Source organism: Dipodomys merriami, unplaced genomic scaffold, assembly GCF_024711535.1.
Source record: "Dipodomys merriami isolate MVZ:Mamm:240054 unplaced genomic scaffold, mDipMer1.0.p SCAF_355, whole genome shotgun sequence".
Lineage (NCBI taxonomy): Eukaryota > Metazoa > Chordata > Mammalia > Rodentia > Heteromyidae > Dipodomys > Dipodomys merriami.
In genome coordinates this window covers 43852-67473 of record NW_027205104.1, presented here as the reverse complement: position 1 = coordinate 67473, position 23622 = coordinate 43852, and the positions used below count along the sequence as shown (strand labels likewise).

Below are 23622 nucleotides of genomic sequence, written 5' to 3'. Positions count from 1 at the left end.
TTCATACCAGTTCTGCTTGCGGGCATTCTGAATTTATCTGACGACTGCAGAGCATTTTCTTCTCAAGGTTCATCTGACTGCTTTTTTGCTTTTTTTCATCTTTTAGTACTGAATGGATCTAATTTCTGTACAATATCACGTTCATTATGCTGAAAATTGTGCTGTATTTAATGATGCAAGTAAATTGAAAATACAGACTAAAGTCTGGGAAAATTTCTCTCTTAAAAAAATCACTTTCAGAATCTCAACTGGATTTCCAGAATTCATTTTCAAGTCCCTTTGTCCAAGTTATGGGAGCATTTTCAAACTCATCATCCATGTCCTTCTTTAGCCTCAAACGAATAGGAAAACTATTACTACGGTGCTTTACAGTGTTACCCCTGGATTCTCCCTTCCAGCTAGTCCTTGTGGGAGGTGGGAAGCCAACCCCTGAGTGCAAGAGAACCCCGCCTGGGTCTCTCCAAGAAGTGTCATGTCAGCAAGAAACCTCATGAAGTTCCTTCTTGACTCTCCCAGCCAGTCAGAAGATGATGAAGCCAGGAGAGGAAGAGGCAGGTGCCTGACGGTGCCTGGCATTGTGCAACCCCACCAAGCACAGAGGAAAAGTCAATCTCTTCTTCTTTCTTCAGTCTATTGCTCCTTTTCTGCAAACGAGTTTCTGAAAAGTCAGTGGCTCTCCCCAGATGGCATCTGGGGACCGCGGCCCTCCCATTGCTCTCTCCATCAGCATTATCTTCACTTGCTTCCAAGCTGGCCAAGCCTGCTGCACCAAGCCGGGGGGGGGGGGGGGGAGGGAGGGGCGGGGAGGGGGAGGACAGGGCGCGTGAGGGGAGACCACACAAGGATGCACCTATCATGCTCAGCAGTCACTCCTGACCTCCTCAAAGGCTAGTTGAACCCCAATAAAGTAAAAAGATGTTCCATACATAGTTTCCTTGTTCCTATCAGCTAGTCAGCCAGGGCCGTAGTAGGAGAAAACGATTAAATAATAGTCATTTTAATTAAATATTAGGCACATTTCTATGTGTCTTATAAGATCATTTATTGTAGGTTCTAAATCTAAGCATTACAGGCTCATGAATCTCTGTAACATTTGACTTTCTTTTTACCAGGCCATTTCTTTGACACAGCTTGCTATGTCAAAATTATGGAAGATCTCCAGGTATCTATTGATCCAGGGGACATACTCATTTGTGACTCACACCTTTGAGAGTTGCATGTTGATTACTTTGCATGTCCATCAGGTAGAGGGCAGGGTCAAGTGCATGCTCACACTGCCCTTCCTTAGGACAGGCAAGCAGCCTCGGGGAGAGGGATGCAAGCTCCTATCCTGCAGGGCCCACCTCCTTCCTCCAATTCCCCTCTGTCTTCTAGAAGAACACTGACTCTGCAAACATTAAACATACGTTTGTATATAGTTTGAATAATTGAAAATGACTCCAATAATAAAAGATATGCATGCTGCTTTCCTGACTATGAAGGTATATATCTGTGTCAGGGCCACATACCTACTAATCTCAATTATCTCAATTATTTTCTTATGCCTGGTCTAGTCCCTCCAATTTCAAGCCTTGCTTTTCAAGAGACATAAAGGTTTTCTTATGCATTTGTTGAGCATGTCATTTTATAGCAATTCAGCTGTGGTAGATATCCCAAAGATGTCTGTGTCCTCATCTCTAGAACCTTCACAGCAAAATGACCGTACCCGAGTAATCAGATTAAAGAGCCTGAGATCATCAGGGTCTTGGATTATGCACAAAGGAGGGTCAGTGTGAGTCCAGAAAGTCAAAGACAGAATCAGTGTCACTCTAACAGCAGAGGCTGGGGCGTCACTTTTGGAGGAGAGGGACGTGAGACAGGAAAGGCTGGTAGCCTCTTGAGGTTACAAATGGCAAGGAACGTAGATTCCCCAGGCCAGGCCTCCAGAAGCAGCATGGCCTTGCTCAGACCTTGATCTTAACCTGTCAAGTTCACCTTGGACTTCTGTCTTCTTGAGTTTGAAGCCAGTGAGAATTCTATGTGTTGCCACTGGTAGGTAGACTAGCTCTTTGAATCCAGTGTAGCTGTGCTGACTGCTTTGCTGTTTCTCTAGGCCCTTGTGCATGGTGGGCACTGGGGGCCCTGGCAGCGGCCTTCCTGCCCTTCATCCCCAGGGGAGAAAGCTGGAGGCAGTGGTCAGAGCGATGCGAACCGCATTGCTTAGGAAGGAACTTCTGACTCAACTCTGAGAATGAAAACAAGAAAGTTTCCTTGCCTCTTGAGGAGATACAAAAGGAAAATTTTGTTCCCTTTTCTCTGCTTTTGGATGTTTTGAAGCTTGTAGTTTTGGCAGCTGTTCTGCCATAGGGAGGGGAGCTGACTCTAGAACTTTCAGCAGGAAATGGAAGGGAGGAGGGGCAAGGGAAAAGTGACTATGAACAAGAGAAAGTGAATGAAAACCAAGAATCATGTCCATGATAGAAATCAAAATAAAAACTAGAAGGAAAATTAATTCCAATAACTTACATAAAATAAACTTTTTGTTTGTTTCTTGGTTTGTCTTTTCATAGTTCTACATTCAGTTCTTTTTACCTCACTGAGAGTAAAGGTGATAAAATCTTGTTCTGATTATAAATGCATAATGTAACTAAGTCTAGGCTTCCATGACCTGGGCCATTGGCACCAGGTCTAAGACCCCAGCACACAGAGACATGCATGTGTTCACATGAGAAATGCATTCCTCCCTAGGTGCAGAATTATCCAATATTCTTCACAATGCGGTCTGTCACAGCACAAAGATTCTTATAATTTCTGAGCATTTCTTGTTTCCCTTCATTCTGGGCTGTAAGAAAGAGTCAGACCATGACTATAAACGGTTCTGAATCTAATAGCGGCGGTGCTCTGGGAGCTGCTGTGGGCACCCTGTGGGTGATAACACAGAGCCGGGAATGGCGCGGGATCTAATAGACGTCATAAGCTGCGCCTTGTTTGGCACATTTTGTGAACTGGAAGTTCAGGAAACAAAATGAAATCAAAATCTCCTTTCAGCTGAGAAAAGAACAATGAGTCTAAGTGAGTTAGGATTGATGAGTGAGCAGCTCAATCACTTTCTGCCTTTGGGCGAGTCATTTTCCCCAAATGAAATTCTGGGTCTCACTTGAGAATCAAAAGGAGATGGAAATGAAGGATTTAAAGTCACACAAAATGACCTGTTATCCCAGATGACCAAATCTAGGAGGGCTGAAGCCAATACTTGCTTGGCGTATTTTAGAAATTTCTAGAAACCCCACTGGACTAGAAGATGCTCTGGTCTAGAGGAAGTTAACTACGAACAACTATATTCATTCACTCCTTGTTGCATCCATTCGCCATCTATTCAAATCTCTATGACAGACCCTGTGCCACATAGAATATAGGGTCAAACAGAAATCAGAGGCAGAGGTTTAATGAGAGGTGAATTGCAAACAAGTCTGTGCCTGCCTTTGTTCTCTGTGTGCTGATGATGGGAGTAAACATTCTCGTTTGTCTGTGGCTGTTTTCCTGTTGCTCTAGAAACTCCATTCCCACTCTAGGGAGCTGGGATGAGGAAGGAGAAGACAACGACGTGGGACCTATCCTATGCTATCCCTTCACTTCCTTTACTCTCTTCACTCCTTCCTGGTTGCCTCTCCACAGTGGAGGGTGCAGAATCAGCTTCTTGTTGTCCTTTCTCTCTCCTATAGCTCTCAGTTTGGAAAAGTCCTGCATCTGGAGTAGAGGCCTCGGTCCTTCTATCTTGAGACTACCATGGCTGGGCTGGTTCTTTGTTCTCTTTCTGTTGGTAAAATCCAATGACTATTACTTATTCTTAGCTACTGGCTGACTCCAAAGCTCAGTTTATGTGGGCATTGGAGACTTAGCAATGTGCCATCCTGTCCCTACCTAAAAGTGTTCACCTCTATTGCAACCATAGCCTGTACTCTAAGGAAGAAAGCACAGCCTCCACCCTCAGCCCTCTGGTAACATGCTCAGGCATCTCAGGACTCTGCTCCATTTCCCCTCCATCTGCAACATGGACATGTGGACATGTGTGAACACGCATGCAGCTTCTACCATGATGGCAGTGCTGACCAGTGGAACATGCTCACTTTGTCCTGTGTCCTTTCTGTGTTTGTGACATACTTCTTCTTGATTCCCCACTCTAACTAGAAAAGCAAGAAGGGACTTAATCCATATGGAAGGATAGTTAATCATTTGTGTACACATTTAATAATTGCTCACAGGATCATGATGTGTATAATGCTATTATAGTAAAGTGGCAACAACAATTAGCATACTGGGCAGTGTTCTAGACAGTTTACATGAATTAGCCTAGGAAGTGGCACTATGGCTCAAGTGGTAGAGTGCTCACCTTGAACTGAAGAGCACAGGGACATCACCCAAGCCCAGAATTCAAGCCCCATGACTGACAAAATTCATGAATTAGCCTATTGTATTCTTTACCATGAATGGTTGATGTATGTGTTGCTGGAGTCCCTGGTGTAATGAGGAATCTAATGTGACACATATGTGTGTGTGTGTGTGTGTGTGTGTGTGTGTGTGTGTATTATCTATCATCTATCTATGTATCTATCTATCTATGTATCTATGTATCTATCTATCTATCTATCTATCTATCTATCTATCTATCTATCTATCTATCTATCTATCTATCTATCTATCTATCTATCTAAAAAACACAATATAACTTACTTGTGGCAGGGACACTGCTTGGACTTAGACTCCAAAATCTATACAATAAACTATGTGCTGTTTTGTGTGAAAGCTAGAGCTTTTTCATACGATTTCATTTTAAAAGATAAACATGAAAAGAGGAAATCCTCCTGGAATGCTGAATTTGAGGATGTACCCCACACAGAGGGAGACACAGTGCAGCCGGAACCTTGGACATGGGGTAGAGGGCCATAGTATGCCGCTCCTAGCCCGTGAGGCCCACTGAGTGACTTGAGGGTGGGGGGTAGGGGCTGTGAAGGGAGGCCTGGCTGCACCCTGGAGAATGAGCAGGGAAGGAGAGGGGCTGTGCTGGGGAGAGCCTCTGAGAATCAGTTCCCTGAGTTGTTTATGCATGCGACAACCTCTGTCCCATGAGCTCATGCGAACTGAAGAATGAAATACTGGGTAGAAGCTGACCGGGGCTCCCATGCAATGAAGGTGACGAAGAGAAACAAAGCTATAGCCACAATACAGGAGAGGCCATGCCAGACACACTGGCACAGCCCAGGACTTCGTTCCCCCTAGAGAGGGCAGGCCAGGCTGGCAGAGCGGCCAGGCCCAAGGACACTTGAGCACAATCAGATGTCACTAAGTTTGGAAAGCATAGCATTTGAATTTGCAGCGTCTATTGTACTATAAATCACAACACAAGTGAAGTATTTTGTGAGTTTGCCAGCTAGCCACGCTAACAGACAGTGGAATGGGCATTCGATAACCAAGTAGCTCTGAGCACTTCATTTCCTCCTGCTGCAGACGGAGTCTAATGAGCACCTGTATGACAGGTGAGGTCAGGTAGCAAAGGTGAGCACACTGCCCATCCTCACAGAGTGTGCGAATGGACCTTCATGTAGTTTCTGCCAGCTGGAACATGTGGGCACAGCTGGACTTATGTAAGGTCCATGGAAAACTAATCATCAAAGGCATCAAGTGTGGCCTAGAGAGCCCCAAAACAAAGGGAACAGGGGATGAAAGAAGATTTTTTTTGGTGGGGGGGGGAGGGAGGATGAACGGTGGGGCCTGCTCCTCCCTTTCACGCACTTGGGGTAGGTCTGCAGTGGAAAGATTGGCACCTCAGGGTAACGAGGCTGGGAGAACCAAGCTTTCCTTCTGTGCTCTGCAGCCTCACTGCGTTTGAGGAAGTCCAGGCTAAGATGTAGTGTGCTCCTCACAGCGCATAAACAATGCACAGCAACGATGACTTAAGATGCTTGTTTTCCAAATTATAACCTGGTGTACTGATTTTCCACTGTGTCATTGGCAGATAATATTAAAATATCAAAATAACTTCAATGTAATTATTGTGTTTGCTATTAAAAAATAATGAAGTTGGGTGCCTGAGACAAGGTTTAACTCTGAAAGCAGAGGTCATGACACCCAGACCCCAATGGGTCAAGGAGGTCCCCAAAATGGAGAGAGTTTGGAGTACTGGGTTCCTGGGGTTCTCATGGTGAAGAATCCCAGGGTGGAGGTAGTGTGTGACACAACATGTTGGTAAAGCCATCAAAGCACTTAACAGGACACACCAGGCATCGGTGCAGGAGGCAAACAGAGGCCCCAAGTACTCTGACGTCAGGAATGTTTATATCAGGTAAAATAAGGCAGGGGTAACTCAAGTACTGTCCCATTGTGCAAGGCACCTGGTTCAATCCAGTCTTGCTGACAGTATTGGTTCAGCCTAGAGATATTGAGTCTGAGAAAATAGTTAGTTCTAGGCTCTGATACCATACTTCTGCCTTTTGCCATGTTTAATGACCACCCTTCCTAAGAAGGAGTGGCCGGACCACTTGAAGGTGACCTGCTTGGTCCCTAGGCACAGTGATCAGTAGAAGCCAGGACGAAGTTTGGGGGTGGGAGGGGGGGAAGGTTACCTCTGCATTGCTCAGTGGAGGAGTGTGGCAGAAAGGACACTTCCTTTGAACACTTCTGGCCAAGTTGAATGGAAACACAAAGTTTTAATGAATTCCTGGTCTCTGTTCTTTGGGTCCACTATCCCTAGTCTACCCTGCCTCAGTTCTACTGAACACATGTTTTCATTTAACATTTGGCAAATGGCTTAATTAATGCAATACCTGTAAATTTTATTTTTTAATAAAATATTTAGTCACTTTATATACATATATGTCAGTTCATTAACACAAACTATTTATATTATAAAGATGATGTACAGAGGGGTTACAGTTGCATAAGTAAGGAAATGAGTATAATTCTTGTCACACATTGTTATCTCCTCCCTTGTTTTCTCCCGCTTTCTCCCCCCCACACCTCTCCTTCCCCCGCCCCCAAGTCGTAATGTTTATTTTCAACGTAGTATCTTGTGAGTATCACTGTTTAATTGGTTCACCCTTTGTCCTTCGTCTCATCATGTCTGTGATTCCCCTTCCCATCCCCAAATCAGATAAACTTATATATACAAGACAAGACTCTTGTGCTCAAAAACACATTTAAGAAAGTACAACATTATTTATAAACATGAGAATATCATCATTTTGTGTTCTCACTCCCTAGAATTTGAAACTCAAAAGTACTATGTCATTTACTAGAAGGAATTGTGAACTGTGTCAGAGCCCCGACCCCCAGCTGGTGTTAGCGTATGCCCACGCACCCTGTGAGCTCTCAGTTCTGAATCCATCACAAATGGCTTTAAACCTAAAAACAGAAGTACAGGAGCCATTTTTTTTAATGGTAGCTTACCAAAATAGAACTTTTTTTCTCTACCCAGTAAAATTTAAAGGATATAGTAAACATGGAGAGTGAGTCTGATAGTGACAAGTCCTGAGTTTTGGCACTTGGCTGTTGTACACTGGTGCTCTCCCATAGTCCAGGCGCCACCATCATCAGCTTTCACAATCTCCGGCTCCCTGCAGCCCCTGAGAGGCCGGTGCTGCCACTGCCTGTGTTCCAGGCGAGGAAACTGAAGCACACATGGATCACTGTGAGGGCTGAGGAGCTGGGAGGAGCCTAGGTGTGCACGTCTCTTTGGCCTTCACTCAAATATTACTTTCAATAGTTACATTATTTTAGCTACGGGACATGGGAAGAAGAGAAAGAATTGATGTCATGTGGCGCATGCTGTCTCATACCATACCTCCCTCAGGAGGCTGCCATCAGAACCACAGCATCACCGATTCATCCTTTCAGCAGATTTAAAGCAATTGATCCTAGGAAATAGGTCCAACTCCTCTAATCACTGTCTCCTTCTTTGCTACTCATGACTCCCCTCACTCCCTAGGTCCCAATCTGACTCGATCACAGCAACCAGGTTGTTTACATTCCTAATTTGAAGAAATTCCAAGTATAAAGAACTTCAATAAATTAGAGCCTATCTCTATAAAATACATAGAGTAACATACATGTTGATATGAGGAAGACCATACTGCTATGCCCACATGATCTGCAGCATCTGACTCAATCCAGTCCTGGCCTGTTTAAATCTCCTCACTTGGTCGAGTGTCTTCACCCTGTCAGTGAGTGTCAGTGGCTGAAGCTTGTCATCTAAATCTATGTTGTAGGTTTAGAATAGGAGGACTACAGTTAAAGGAGAGCCTGGGAAAATGTTTGCAGGACCCACTTTTAATCCGTAGTCGAGCTTAGTGACACATTTCTGTTATACCAAGTTACAGGAGAGGCTGAGATGGGAGGATCGCAGTTCCAGGTCATCTGAGGCAGAAGGGTCTGAGAGACTCTGTCTCCATGAAGGTAAGCAGAGGCAGGGGCCCACATCTGTGAGCTCAGCAAGGACGGGAAGCATAGACACAGATAGTGTCTCAGGAGAGGGCCTGGGCAGCGCCACCCTAGAAACCACCAGTGATTGATGCAGCAGCAGAGGGGCAGCCTAGAAAGTACAAGGCCCTGAGTTCAAACCTCACCAAAACAAACACAAAGGCAGAACTTTATCCAACTTTATCCAATGTGATATTTTACAACTAATACCAGTGGTAAAAGTTACTAATAGTGTGTTTATAACTGTCTTAATTCCTAAAACTCATCAGGACTTTCCATGTCTTTCATACATTTTTTGCTTCTTTATTTTTTTGAACATTTGCTACCCCAGAATACAATTGTTCCTTCTTTACTTTTGGCCGCATTATACTATTTTGGCATTGTACAGGACTATAATAAAGGAAAGAGAAACTTTAAGGATGAATTACTATATAACTCTTGCTCCTTTGTGTGTCTCTCTGGGTAAAATAATACTATTTTTTTAAAGTTTTAAGAAATTCCTTTAACTCAATGGCCAATGATGGATAGTTGGTATGTTCAAAGCGACAGAACATGAGACCTTCTTTTTTATTTATTACACCTGAAAGTATCACTCACTGACTGCTACTGCTAGGAACATACAATTTCTGGATAATAAAGGTTAAGTGTGCATAAATTCCAGATCTGCTTCAACTGACCTTTAGCTGTCTTGTTAGCATTTTGACAGAAACTTAAAATAAGGTTATTCCACAAAATAATTTAATTCTCCATTCCCAAGTTCTGATTTGTTACTCGGTAATTAATATCTTCCAGCCATCAGCGTTTGTGGCAAAGCGGCGAGACATCGGGTTGGGGAAGACGGGGCTGACGTACGGTCTTCCCAAATGCCCATCCTTCCGTCTGGGAGCCTGGTCATCCGCAGAAGGCCGCTCCTCTCTTGGCTGTACATTTGTCAATCACCTTTCGTCACTTTCTCCATACAGTCTTCATATCACTTGTTATTCTGTGATTTTTCTAAGCATTTTCTCAGTAGGTGTTAATTGTATTTTGGCAGGTTATTCTCTTTAGTTCATTGGTTCTTATTTAGCAGTATTTTCTGAGCTCTTCGACAAAGGAGACATGTTTTCTGATTGTCCAGGCACACTGCGTGGACAGCCGTGTCATCCTCAAGTGTGAGCTATTTTCTGAACGTGAGCCGCGTTCGCTGGAACTCTCAGCACAAGGAGGAGAGGAAGTGAGGGCCTGCGTCCCCTCTCCTCTTGGCTGACCATGGTGAAAGTGACGGCAGAGTTCCCTGGGGAGGGACCTCGTTCCTCTCACTTACCTGTGCACACACTGTTGAAATACTGTCCTGTGTGCGCAGTTCAGCACGCTTGGCTCTGGTGTAATCACACGGTTGGACTCAGCTTTCCCGTTACAGTATTTTTATATCAGTGGGGTTTAACTGCTCATCTGGCTTCGGTGCCAACGTAATGTCAGCCCTGTACCCTGAGTTAAGTAGCTGCCCTTACTTTTCTGTTCTTAAAACCAGTTCTTAACATCTTGTCATTTCTGTAATTATTTTCTCTTTGACCTAGGAGTGACTCCAAGGTGTTTCTAGATTTCTAAATGAGTGAAAATTAAAACTACAGCTGGGTTTTAGCTCATGATTTTTTATTTTATTTAAGACATGTAAAACATGTAAAACAAACATTCTTGAGGGTCCTTTTGTGACTTTGTACATAATTCACTTTCCTAAACTACTCTACCTATACTTGTGAAAACCATGTTTTCTCTGTCTAATGCCCACAATGTGGATTAAACTTCATGTTTTTAAATTTTATATGGGAAAGTAAACAAATTAGATGAATAACTACAAAAGCTAGGAAAGTAATGGGAAGGTAACTAACCTACCAGATATTAAAATGTGTTAAATAGTTGTGATAATTAAATCAAACTAGTCCAGGTTCATGAACAAGAAAGGCAGGCCAGAAAAACAGAATAGAGTAGAACATCAAGAAATAGGCATGGTGACAGGTAGGCCTCCAGGCTCTGGGGTGTTGTGGCCAGTGTTTATGGTGACGGGGAGCTATCTAGTGAGGGATGCTAGCCCCCTAGCAGGCCAGTTGTGTACTGGGAGCACATCACAGCTGAACAAACACATCTCACATCAGGCTAAGGTCGCAAATAAATGGTTTCAAGTGTGTAGAACCCATTAAAAAACACTTGAGTAAATCATGACACATGATCTTTCCTAATTATTGCTATTTATTATGCCACAAGTTGGGAACAAATCTTTCGAATGATGACTCAAACTTCAGAACTCACAAAAGATTAATAACTTCAAAAGCATAAGAAAGCTTTGCACAGCAAAAAGAAAAAAAATGTGAGAACTCCTAACACACAAAAGACTAATCTTCCCCAAAGAAAAGAATTATACTAAGGGAGAAAAAAAAAGCCATTGCCTCCAAAGAAGAAAATGGCAAAGGATGTGAAAATACAATTCACAGAAACGGCTGTACAAATAGCTTTCAGAAATATATTTAAAGGGTGATTATTCTCACAGTAGCAGCAGTGTAAGTTAAGGCAACATAATATTACCTAGAATATTGTTCAGAATCACACTTTTACAGCATTCTCTCTGGATAAACAATGGGAAAAACAGGCACTCATGTTTTGTTGATGGGAATGTAAGTTGGTAGCGACTCTATGAAGTACCACTTGGCAAAACTGTCAAAACTGAAAATATACACACACTTTGTTAAAACATTTCCTCTCCCAGGAATTTATTCTGCATCATGCTTACTATTTCTTTTTACTATACCTTTATTTTCCACCTTTCTCTGTCAGTTTTAGTGTGCCCCTTCTAAACCAATATATAACTAAAATGCATTTTTCTTTTTTGACAATCTGCCTTTTAACAGAGGACTTAATTCATTTACATACTTGGATTGCATATATGTATGTGCATATATATATATATGTATATATATATGCTGCTCAACTATTTGTCTCTTGCATCTCCCTTCTCTTCCTGAGTTCTGCTTACTTTTACATAAACATTATCCTTTCATAAGAATGATCTGTGGGTTAGGAGAAAAGCCTTCAGAATTGGTCAAGGGCATTTAATTTGTCTTTATTTTTGAGCAATGGTTTCACTGATTTACATTGTAGATGAATAGCTTTTGTTCTTTCAACCAGCTGAAGAATTTTACCCCTGTCTCTTGGCTTCTATCTTGTTAATGAGAGATAAATTCTAATTATCTTAATCTTTAAAAAGATTAAAACTTATGAAAGAAATCTAAAAAATATGAATGTCAATCTCATGTTGATACTTCAGATGTAATCTGTCTTTTGTTTCTGAGTTGCTTTTCCTTGTCTTTGAAATTTAATGTTTTTTCTGGAAAATGTCCAGAGCCTCATCTTCAATATGAAGCCTTATGTCTTTCTTCAGTTATGGAAGGTTCTTGACCATTATTTCTTCAGATACTCTCTGTCCTCTGCTCTGCAGCCCCTGAGAGACACATGAGATCATCTGGGACGGGACTTCACCATCTTTTCTGTTGTGGTACCTCCACCTGCACTTCTGAGTTGGTCCTGTTCTCCACCTGTGACTCATCCAGTGTTCAACCTGGCTGTTCTTTGCTGGGGAGACCCCATTGCCATGGTGGTTGTCACGTCTTTGTTTTGAGCTCATCTATGGCAAAGGCTGCATTTTCTGCATCTTCCATATCCCCAAATTACACAAGTGTTGATGTTTTTGCACTTGCTTTCATTTGGACTCTAGGGATTTCTTCACCATCATCTGAAACTTTATTTCTTGGTTTTAGATCATGTGGATTTTAATTTCTCAGAGGGGACTTTTCCATTGAGAGTTTGTCAAACATCAAGTTCTTTCTGCTCCAACAAATGAGTAGGAGGGGAACCTTTAGTCCCTTTCCCCGGGAGAGCAGCCCTTAGCCCTTAAGTGTCCTGGTTGTGTGCCAGGTGCCAGTTGTTCTATTGCTCCTGCAACTGTTCTGCTTTCCAGAGCTCTAGAGACAGGACAATCTCCACACTGGACCTGACCTGCCATCTGCTCATCCTGGAGGTCACCTGGTAGCGCCCAGGCCTCCCACTGGCTCCCCTCTGAGGCTGGATTGCAGCTTTATCTCTAAGCCCTCAGAAGTTCCTGAGCTCAGCTTTTCCTTCAGCACAGTCTGGTATTTTTAGAACTTGTCGCAGCACAGTTTATGGATTCCCATCACTCTTGTCTACAGTCTACTTCTTTTTTACAATAAAGAACATTTGTTTCATGCTACACAAAAAAGTCATATTTCTAGCATCCAAAAAAAATCTCATTTCTCCTGTTCAAGTTGTATCTTCAATATATTGAAAATATCAAATGACCTAAATTGTTTTTAGTTGCTTATCATATTGCATCTGTAACACATTTAAAAATAATGTATCTGTATGTAAAATGTCTTATACATTACATGCAGATAGTACTTAATGCCTACAAAATTTCTAAGTCATCTTCAAACAACTCAACAGCTGTGTCAAGGGTTTACAATCACTGTTAAAACTTTATTTTAGAAATGCCATATGAGTATGTAACATATAAGCAGGTAATTATATGTTTTCAGATTAGTTTATGATTCCAAGCAGTATCCTCTGGAATAATTATTATAGAAGTCATAGTAGCAGATACTTTCAATGGTATTTTATTCACTAATCAGTGTAATGATGTAGAAAGCATAGAAAGTAAATCCCTGGTTGGAATTTTTAATAAAATCATTAACCTCATTGTGTTTTTGACCTTTGGATACAGAGTTACTATTTTACACCTCTGTTATGAGGTAAAAGATTATACTTCTTAGACTAAATCAAGTTAGAATGTTATTGCCTTTGGCCAAAGGTCACTGAAAGATTTAGAGATCGACTTATAGGCTCTATGCTCTTTAAAGAGCTATAGAACATAAATTTTTTTAGGATTTTGTGCATGAAAATGCTTCATGTTTAATATCAAGGTAGTCCTTAATCAGCTATTTCTGTGTAATTTTACCTGATATTTCCTTTCATTCTATGTCTCACTTCAGTTCTCTTCTGATTCTAGATTTTATAGGTTTTGGAAAAAATTACCCAGTTTTAAAACTACTACTTTTGTGGTAATACTTAGGAAATATAAAGTGTAGTATTTATCACTGAACTAGTTACCCAAAAAGCAACAGATTTAAATGATTGGAAAACATTTATTGCTACATAAGCCTTAAGAATGACCTTTTGTTTGTAAATCTAAAGGAACCCACGTGGTGAGCGATTTAGAGACCCTCTAGGAATGTGGGATGGTCATTGTGGGTGATGGTTATCTATGCAAACATGGATAAGGCATCTCCTAATTTCTTTTTCAAATGTCAATCTTAGATTATTCTTAGAATCAACATTTAGACTTTTGAAATGAAGACCTCTTGTTATTATCGCCAGTATGTACATATTGTAATATGTTTGCATTTTGTGAGACTGAGATACAGACACAAAAAGCCAATTAAAGCCAAATTGAGGAATGTATATTTCCAGGAGACCATCTTGATTTTCTATTAAAATATTCTTAAATTTTGTGGATTGTGAAAACCACTGCAATACCAACAAGAGGACAAATAAAGCACTTTATTTGAGGAATACTTATATTTGCAGAGTATATAAATTTACAGACATCCCATACTCCCCTGGGTGCTGGTTGAGGGGAAAGCCAGGTCCTCTGTGCTGGGACCTCTCCCCACCGCTGCTCCTTGGCTGAGCACAAATCTGAGAGGAACAGTTCAAAAGGGCAGAACTGAAATCCCACAGGTCCAGTCTGAGCACTCACCACACACCCTTGGAGACAGGGACAAGTTCCTTGAATAGAGCTTGAGAAGGGTAATGAATAGTGATAAGGATTACGAGGAAAATCAAACAGGGATGAGGTGGTTGTAGGAAGTCCAGATGAAGGACTTTGAGGAGACGGAGAGAGCTGGAGGAAAGAGGAAGGCATGCCATGGAACCAGTTCTCCCTCCTAGTTTCCCTGTGCTGAAACTCTAACACCCCACATACATGCCTTTGGGAACGCGGCTTACGCAGGGGTAGTGAAGGCTAAGTTAAAGTGTCAGAACTGGGTCTTCTTAAGAAGGTTGAGAGATATCTGCACCTCTGTCTGCCCCACGGGAAAGCATCTGAGCCTCTGTCTGTCTGCACCAGGGGAGAGCACCTGAGGATACAGTAGAAGGTAGCTGTCCACATGCCAGGGCAAGGGGCCTGAGCACAAACACAGTGACAATGCATCTCAGGCAACTGTCAGGAGATAAACATCTGTGCTTTAAGCCACCCAGCTTCCGGCCTGTAGTTATGGTATCCTGAGCTGATTAAATGTGGCCATTCAAGGAAAGACCCTAAGGCAGAGGAGTGAGGCCCAGAGTCTGAAGAGGCTGTGGAAGCTGGGAAGGTTGTGTGAAGAGACTCACAACTAGATGAGGGTGGGGCTTTAACCGGAAGTGACAGGCAGGGAGGGACCAACTGTAAGGGTGATGGGGGGAGGAATTAGGGTGACACCCAGCCTTGCCATAGAAATCTCCCAATCATCTTATTAGGAAATCCTTGTCTTGGTAAGATACCTATGTTTGAGAATGCTAGAGAAAGATGAGGGATAGCTACAGTAGGACATTTCAGTAGTTGTCTTATCTCAAAAGTCATTGCAAAAACAAACCCAAAGTTAAAAGAAAACAACATAATCTACCTAACATAACTGCAAAATAGAAAGTTAACAGTAAATGAACAGCAACAACCAGAGACCGTAGGATGACAGAAGTTAAAATAAGAGCAGCTATAAAAGTAAATGTAGCAAACTATAACATGAAAATACAGATTCTTCTATCAGATGGAAGCACCAGATGTAATGATTTGACCATTATAAGAGACATGTGCAAAACTGCAACAAGGGACTAAATGAGAGAATGAGCAAAATATACTGAAGAGCTAAGTAAAAATACAGTCCTCATGACACTTTTATGATAAACTAAGATTACAAGGTAAAATTACAGATAACATTGTACCATTAGCAGCTGAATGATGTAGCAGTAAATATTTCAAAGTACAGAAAATAATGTTGTAAAACATCTCAAAGTGAACACAGATTCTTGAGAAAATTAATATTAAGTAGCTATCCCATATACTTTGGCTGAACAAGGTAAATTGTGTACATTTACAAGGTATATAAAGTATCTCGGAGGTGTCTGTACGCACTTACAGTTGGGGTTCATTTTTCTAAGCTCCAGCTACAAAAGAGTACGTGGATCCACGAAGTCTTTCCTGGCTGGGCTTCCTCTTCCCTCTTGGTGTCTGTCCTTGTCTGCAGGAGTGTGGTGAATGGGAGGCTCACCAGCAGAGGGTAGATGGGCCGCCTGCTGGGGAAGTACAGGGCCGCTTGATTTACTCAGTGGCAAAGTAGCTGAGGGAGCTTCTCCCTGTCTTGATGGGCTCCCCACTTAAGCAGAAGGTGGTCTTTTGAAGGTGAGCGCTCTGATAAGGGTTTGGAAGCTAGGGAAAATGGTGTGTGCACCATATCCCTTATCCTGAGCAGGTGGTTGGCATCATCTGTCTGAGTCTGAGTCCATTCCTTCTACCCTGACACCTTCCTGCCGGAGGGGGGCAGAGCAGATCTCAAACCAGGGGCCACCCAGGCAAGTGTAGGAGTTCAGACCCACCATCTATGTTCTCAGCTCTGATGTGGTCCGGTCCCCTGGTGCGTTGGATGGTCCTGAGGCACCAGAGGTGAGGGCTGTGGGGAGAGCAAGGCAGATCTTTGCTCTACTAGAAGTAGTCCAGGAGAGATCCGGTATGAGGGGCCCATCAGGTTCAGCCCGCTTTTTGTCTCCCCCCTTTTTTTCCTTGATGGCCCCAGCACCACCCGTGTCATCCCCACCCAGGGAGTCCTGTATGACCCTCACAGCCCTATCCCACTGCACATTTCCCTTCCACTAGGGTACGTTGTGTGGCTCATGCTGGCTGACACTGGCGTCCACATCCTCAGCCTTGTCACTCCACTCTGGCGTGTATGTTTCTCAGCAAACTGACTTTGGACTTCTTGACTCCTTTCCAAGATCACATGGGTACCTAACACTAAAAAGAAATATATCAATATGCTCCCAAAGTAGAGTCTCTGTGCGTTAGAGTCAAATGATGAAGATCTAAAGGGCCACCATTTCACCCTCCACACTAAGACACTGAAAGGCCTAATGAGGTGCAGGTGTCTGGGTGCCTTAGCCTCTTTTCCCACCTGTGATGCACAGCTGTTCCCTATGGTGGGCAATGCCGGTTATTTTCACATTGCATTTCTTCTCTCTCCACTTCCAGGTAGAAATTGAGAAGCTGGATTACCACCATTATCTGCCTCTGTTTTTTGATGGGCTTTGTGAAATGACATTTCCCTACGAGTTTTTTGCTCGGCAAGGAATCCACGACATGCTGGAACACGGGGGGAGCAAGATTCTACCTGTCATTCCACAGCTCATTATCCCGATAAAAAGTAAGTGAACAGGTGAAAAAAGCGTCACTCCGTGTGCGCCGTGCCGCGTTTTGACAACTTGTTAATTAAGCAATAAAACACAACAGACTGGGGCCATCCCCAGGCTTTGTGGGAATTTTTATAAATTGCCTTATGAAAGCAGACAACCCAAATCTCGGAAAAAGGTCCCATCCCATAAGTGAGCTACATTGCAGGAAGGCCGTGCTGATTTAAAACGTGCATGGTACGTGACCTTGTGTGTACACTGCCTCTGACTCCCGAGTGAGCTCTAAATGGCATCCCTAGCTTTATATGACAGTAGAAATTGACTGGCTTTTAGGTAGTAGGAGTCACAATTGTCAGGAAAGGCATGTGGACTGGAGAAAAGATGAATTTGTAAGGAAAGGGAATTGTTCATTTGCGATAGGTTGTTGTGGTGACAATCTCTAGAGTAAAGTGGCCCCTGACTGCTGTGACCCGAGCATCCACTACCTCCCACACAAAGTGCCAGGCACCAGGGCCTTAGCTGTGTCAAGAAGCCCCTTCGCCAGCCTTTCTGAGGTGCCCTGTGAGCCTCTGGGCTCCAGCCAAGCCTGGGTGACTGGCATCCATCTTACTGCCATGGTCAAGGCTGCCCCGGGAGGGCCTGGCCCCTCGCTGTTTGACCTCAGTCCACAGGCCAGCCCAGTTCCTTCACCCACCTCCATGCTGCTGCTGCTGCTTGTCCCAGCACCTCTAGTGTGTCCCGCAGAATGGGAGCTGTGCTTTTTGTGGTCACTGATGATTAAAAGCAGAGTCTATGTCTCTGAACTCTCTGGGCACAAAGTCTCCACCTTTTCTCCAGCCTGCCCAGCATTTCCACCTCCTGCTCTGGGCCTTTTTACTCCATGGCTTCTAAAGAATGCCCAAGCCTTGAATCTTCCTCTCCCAATCTGCCTCATCCAAACCCCAGGATTGGCAAGTGGCCACTCACCTCCCTAGGAATCCAGGATCGGGGGAGTTCCCCGCCACCCCCACCCTGCCCCCCCCATCTCAGGTATGTTTCTGTTCACCTGGTCTGACCAAAATGAGAAGACGTGAGTTCAGGATTGGGTCCTTTCCCGGGGTCTGGCTTGTTTCATCATGCCATGCTTTAACTGAGTCGAGGAGAACATTATCAGGATACTAATAATGGTTTGGATTAAGCAGCATTCAGCCTCTATTCTCCCTGCTGCTTTGGCGACTTGGAAACTAGCTCTCCTACCTTGAAGACCTCCTCACAGGAGTAACTTCCATGGTTTTTCTTTCCCACCGAGACAGGGAGCAGCACACCAAACCCAGAGCCACCTGATTTGAAAAGTATGGGGCCCGAGAAGCGTGCTCTCCTAACGGGAAGCATCTGACCAGCAGCTAGCCGCCTCAGGCACCAGCTGGGCCGAGCTGAGGGTGGCTTCAAAGAGGCCTCAAGAAGGAGATGGAGCACCCGAGCACATAAAGACTTTTTCAAATGTGCTTTCTCCTCTGGAGAAGCTAAACTCCAGTGGCAACAGTACCTTTCTAAAAGATGAAGTGCACACTGCATTGATAAACAGAAAAGGGCCAGAATGTTCTCCCCAGGAACTGCCTGTCCTTTTCCTCTGTGCCCACCAGAATACCAACAGCAGCCTGACCTTCTCTAAAATAAACACGTCGCGCTAGGCTTGTCTGCTTTCCACAAGACCCCCCACAGATCCCCAGTGAAGACACAGACGGAAAGAGAAAGAAGCTGCAAATATTTAGATTATAGTTTTTAGAATTAAAACATATTAAGTTAGCAAGTGACAAGCCAAGGCGAAATGACTTTGAATTTCGTTCAGTCTGTATTTTGAAATCACATGAATGAGTTATGAGAAAAATGATGTGTTATAAGGAGAAAATTGACAGCACACACATGCTAGCAGTCGTGTGCTGATGAGAGAAAACATTATTAAGAACTCAGTAAACCTGATTTGTCAGGGCAAATTAACTACATATAAATCTGGTCATTTCCGGTTCCAGCACTCAGGACAATTCATCTCGGTTGGATCTCCTTGCTTTGGCTGCCTGTTCTTTCCTGTACACTGATCCTGACACTAATCTGTGTCTCTCTTCTTAATCTGTCTGTCACTAAAAGCCAAACTTCTCTAGGGAAGAAATGCTGGTTACTATGTAAGACCGTGTAGCTCCAGTATGCTCTGAGAAATGTTGTGTGCACAAACTAAATCTCACAGGTAGAAATGAGCATGACTAACTGATTTAGAAGTAAGTTGATGTACATCTTTCAGCTGCGTGGACCAGATTTTCAAAAGATATTATCAGAATACTATTTACTTTATCCAGGGGCAAAAATTAACCTCCCCAGCACCAGCTAGCAGTTCTAATTCATTTCTGCAAAGACAGCATAAAGTAGATCAGCTCGAGGGGAGGAGAGAGCCAGGCCACCTGGAACTGATGCCAACGGACGGTAACAGAATAACCCTGGAGTGAAAAAAGGACATGTTTGGTAGCTCAAATGTTTCAAAAATGAAGAGCAAAAAATGCAACTGTCTATTCCCTGCTGCTCCATCATGCAAGACTCCAGGTCCACAGGGTGACAAGTGTACACCTATAGTCCCAGCTACTCCAGAGGCTGAGACAGATGGATCACGTGAGCTCATGAGTTTAAGACCAGCCTGGATGACACACTGAGACCCTGCGTGAAAAAGAAGAAAAGAGAGAGACCTCAGGATTTTTAATGGCCTAATAGCATGTGCTACTTCTGCACCCTCCTCTGCCCTTCCACCTCCCATGTACTACAGGAATGAACTTGGCTACTCAACGAGCCTGAATTCTGAGAGCAACATTCTGGGGAAGAATGACCCAGGATTTTAGATTTATATTTACTCTGTCTGGTCAGGGAAAAAATGAGATCAATGTTGGGAAACAATGTCCAGCATCCATGTCAAGTGAATGTGGAAGATGACTCAAATTGTGGCTGAGAGGACAGTGAAGAACTAAGAGCCGCAACCTGTGACTTCTTCCTCACAAGCAAGAACAACACCGTGGCCCTGTAGAGCCGCTTGGAATAGTAATAATAACAACAACAATCACTCCACACAAGGAAGGAAGGATTTTACAATCACAGAAGAGGCTATCTCAACAATATTTAGTAAAGAAACCAAGTCAAACATAAAAACTTGGAGGATTTTATTTGACATCCTGAGAACTCAGGAAGATGTGAAATCTGACACAGAAGCCCAGGTTCCTTAAAGGGAAAGTGGACTTATGCACATGAGCCAGTCTTGAATAGGATAGTGCAAGCTAAGAGGACCAGAATAGCGCTGAGGTCTCCACAGAGGAGAACAGAATCATTGGCATCAACTCAGTAGGGTAGGCGTAAGTATAGACTCTCTCCAAAGAGACAAGTAGAAAAGGAGAAGGTAAGAAAGGAGAAGAAATGGAGGAGCCAGGATCCAAATGGGGGCAGCAGCAATGAGTTCCGGGGGGAAGTTCCAGGAGGTCAGGACAACAGGGACAGCCAGTAGCAGAGGTGAAGGGAAGACCTCCCTGGACAGGAAGAAGGACACTTGCTGTGCAGGCCCAGAAGTCCCACTGCAGTTGGAAGAAAACCAGTGCAAAGGGGCCATATCAACACACAGTTGCCCCCAAAACGAAAACCAATCAAACTAATATAAAGTCCTTCAAACATCTGCCCGGAGGAAAAAAAATGATGCAGGAGCACATTCCAGCCTGGGGCACTGTTCAGCTGTCAGCACTATTTCACTCCAGGCACTCGAGTCAGAATTGTGTGGTGTCAGTGCACAGCAGCTGCCTGCCCTTCACACAGCTTGGTGAAGATCTGCCCCAATGAAGACCTCGCAGCTTAGGAAGTGTGGGTGGAGGTCACACAGCCTGGATCTAAGTCTAAATAGTTGATGGAAGAGTTTCAAAACTGTGTTTGACTGAGGCTGTGGTTCAAGTAGTGGAGAGCTTGCCTAGCAAGTGTGAGGCCCTGAAATCAAGCCCCAGTAGCACTGAAAAAAGGGAAAGGAAGGAAGGAAGGAAGGAAGGGAGGGAGGGAGGGAGGGAGAGAGGGAGGATGGAAGGAAGGAAGAAAAGAAGGAAGGAAGGGAAGAAGGAAGGAAGGAAGGAAGGAAATGAGTGAAGGAAGGAGGGGAGGAAGGAAGTGGAAGGAAGGGTGAAAAGGAAGGAAGAAAAGGAAGGAAGGAAGGAAGGAAGGAAGGAAGGAAGGAAGGAAGGAAAGGAGGGAAGTTAGGAAGGAAAGAAGCTATGAAATATCACAATAATTTTGTGATAATGAAGTCCAGAAAAGCTGGGTTCCAAACCTTCAAAGTGAATGGAGAAGATTAAAAATAGTTATAAAAATCTCTGTTAAATGGACAGAAATTACATAGACAGCAAGGAGCTAAGAACCCGAAGCACAAATTGAGATGAAGGATGTGAAGTCAACTGTATCAACTTATGAAAATTAACTTTCATATTGGTTCTTAAGCAGCAAAATATAAACCCAATTTAAACTCCTATTCATTAAACAAAATATTACTTAAGTATTTAAAAAAATAAAAGTTATATTGGGATAAATTGTTTAAAGGCAGGAGTAGTTATTTTGTTTTTAGTAAAGTAGAATTTAATGTAAAGAGATCTCAAGTAAATGAAGAGGATTTATACGGATAAAAATATTCACAAATAACTTAATCATCATGACCCTCTGTGTACTAAAAACCAAGGCATCACATTTAAAAAATAATCATCTACAGACACTGATATTTTCTATCTCTGTAGGAAGAATAGACTTTCTCGTTTTTTGTCAATGCACGCACACACACATGCACACACACACACACACACACACACACACACACACACACACACACACACACAGTCTTCCTTTAAGAGGCTGAGTTTGGTGGTGCTTCGCTACATTGTACTGGTAGCAATTCACCTCATTGTATGGTAACAATACAAGCAAGCCTTGTCCTGCCTACACACACACACACACACACACACACACACACACACACACACACACACACACACACACACACACACACACACACACACACACACACACACACCTACACCTTTTTAGTATGAGCCACATGATGTTTTCCATTAAATCAAAAGGCTGCTATCATGCCACTGTGATCACATAAATGTTATTCACTAGAAGTCTGTCTACAAGAGCCACGCTTCTTATACAGCTTATTTCCCATGGCATCACTACTGTCTTTCATCTTACTTGCTTGCGTTTTATGTACTTCATAGCTTTTTTCCCAAATATTTGAAGATGTATTAAAAAAACCCCAGTATTTTCCAGAAGTTCACAGCACCAGACAGCCAACCAAAGTGATTTCCCTTCCTGGAGATGGTGGGTCTTCCCGCCTAGACCGGCCTTTCCATGGCCCGACATGCCCTGGTGCTCCTGTGTAACAGACAACATCTTCCTAGCCACCCATCTCATCTTCCTCATCACTTTCATAGCGCATGTCTTACAGTAATTCCCTAAAATATGTGAAAGGTATGCTTCATTATCCTTACATTCTCCATCAAACTTGATCTTTCATTTGGCTACATTGAAAACTGATCTTATACATACCAGATCATATGTGTGTGTATGGACAATATGACTAAAGTATATGTATATGAGTTTATGTGGTTAAAACAAAACTCCTTGGACAATTAACTTGCACTTCAACAAAAAAGAATATTAGGAAGTGGAGATGTGGTAGGTACTCACAGGAATGGGTGGGTGAATGAAGATGGAGAAGGAGGCAGTTACAGTCAACGTACTTCATGTATGTGAGTGAAAATGGAACAAGGAAGCTTGAGGCTGGTTTGAGGAGAGGAAAGGGAGATGGTGCTGAAGCAACTGGTATCAATATGTGTGGAAATGTAATTGGTATTTTTAAATGATGGGGGAAAAGACAAAATATTTGAACTTCAGAAAAGAAATATAGGAAAGAACAGCACAAGATAATCTGAAAAGAAAATCACTTTTAGTTAGAATGTAGAAGTTGTATCTCTGTTGTCTCCTGTGTTATCTGTTATCTCTGTTATCTCTGATGTTTTGAAAATCTTGATGAAGCTTGAATTTGAGTCATTTACCTGTGGTCTGTCTCTCAATTTCTGAAAATGGTTTAGATCCTTATCAAAGATGGTATGCAGTTTTTTGTTGGGATATCTTGATATGATTGGTTTTATCCCTTAATTTTTATGGGAAATTTTAAGTAAGAGGCACATGTCTTTTAGAACTAGATACTTTTCATCTATTATTTCTCTAAAGACTTCTGTCTGTTTTCTCTTCTCTTCTGTAATTTGTTTGTGATATATTGTACCTCAAGGGACAACTCTAAGTTATCTTTTTGTTCTTATTTTCCACTTCTGTTTCTTGGTCCTATTGCCTGGACTTGATCTTCTAAAACTTTAATTGAGTATTTTAGTTTTATTATAACTTGTCTGTCTTCTGAGGGTCCCTCTTAATTTGTATTTGTTTTTTTATGACTAGGATATGTTTATTCTCTTCTCTCTATGAATATTTATTATAGATTTCCAGGGCTTTTGTTTGTTTTTGAAAGATATTTTTTCTTTAATTTTGGCTTTCTCCCTTATATCCTTTTCTCGTTCATTTAAATTTTTTCTCTATTCTTTATTAATTAAATAAAATAACATACTAGTTAAGAGCATAGGAGCATAGGAACTG

At 42.7% G+C, this 23622-nt stretch overlaps 1 protein-coding gene across 1 annotated transcript in view; it reads left to right on the top strand.

Annotated features, from left to right (window-relative positions):
* Positions 1 to 23622, top strand: part of LOC138804085 (parkin coregulated gene protein-like) — a 214064-nt gene that overhangs the window by 178233 nt on the left and 12209 nt on the right. Inside the window, exon 3 of the mRNA XM_069988357.1 lies at positions 16775 to 16946. Within this exon, the coding sequence (XP_069844458.1) occupies positions 16775 to 16946 (172 nt within the window). The remainder of the gene's footprint in view (positions 1 to 16774; positions 16947 to 23622) is intronic.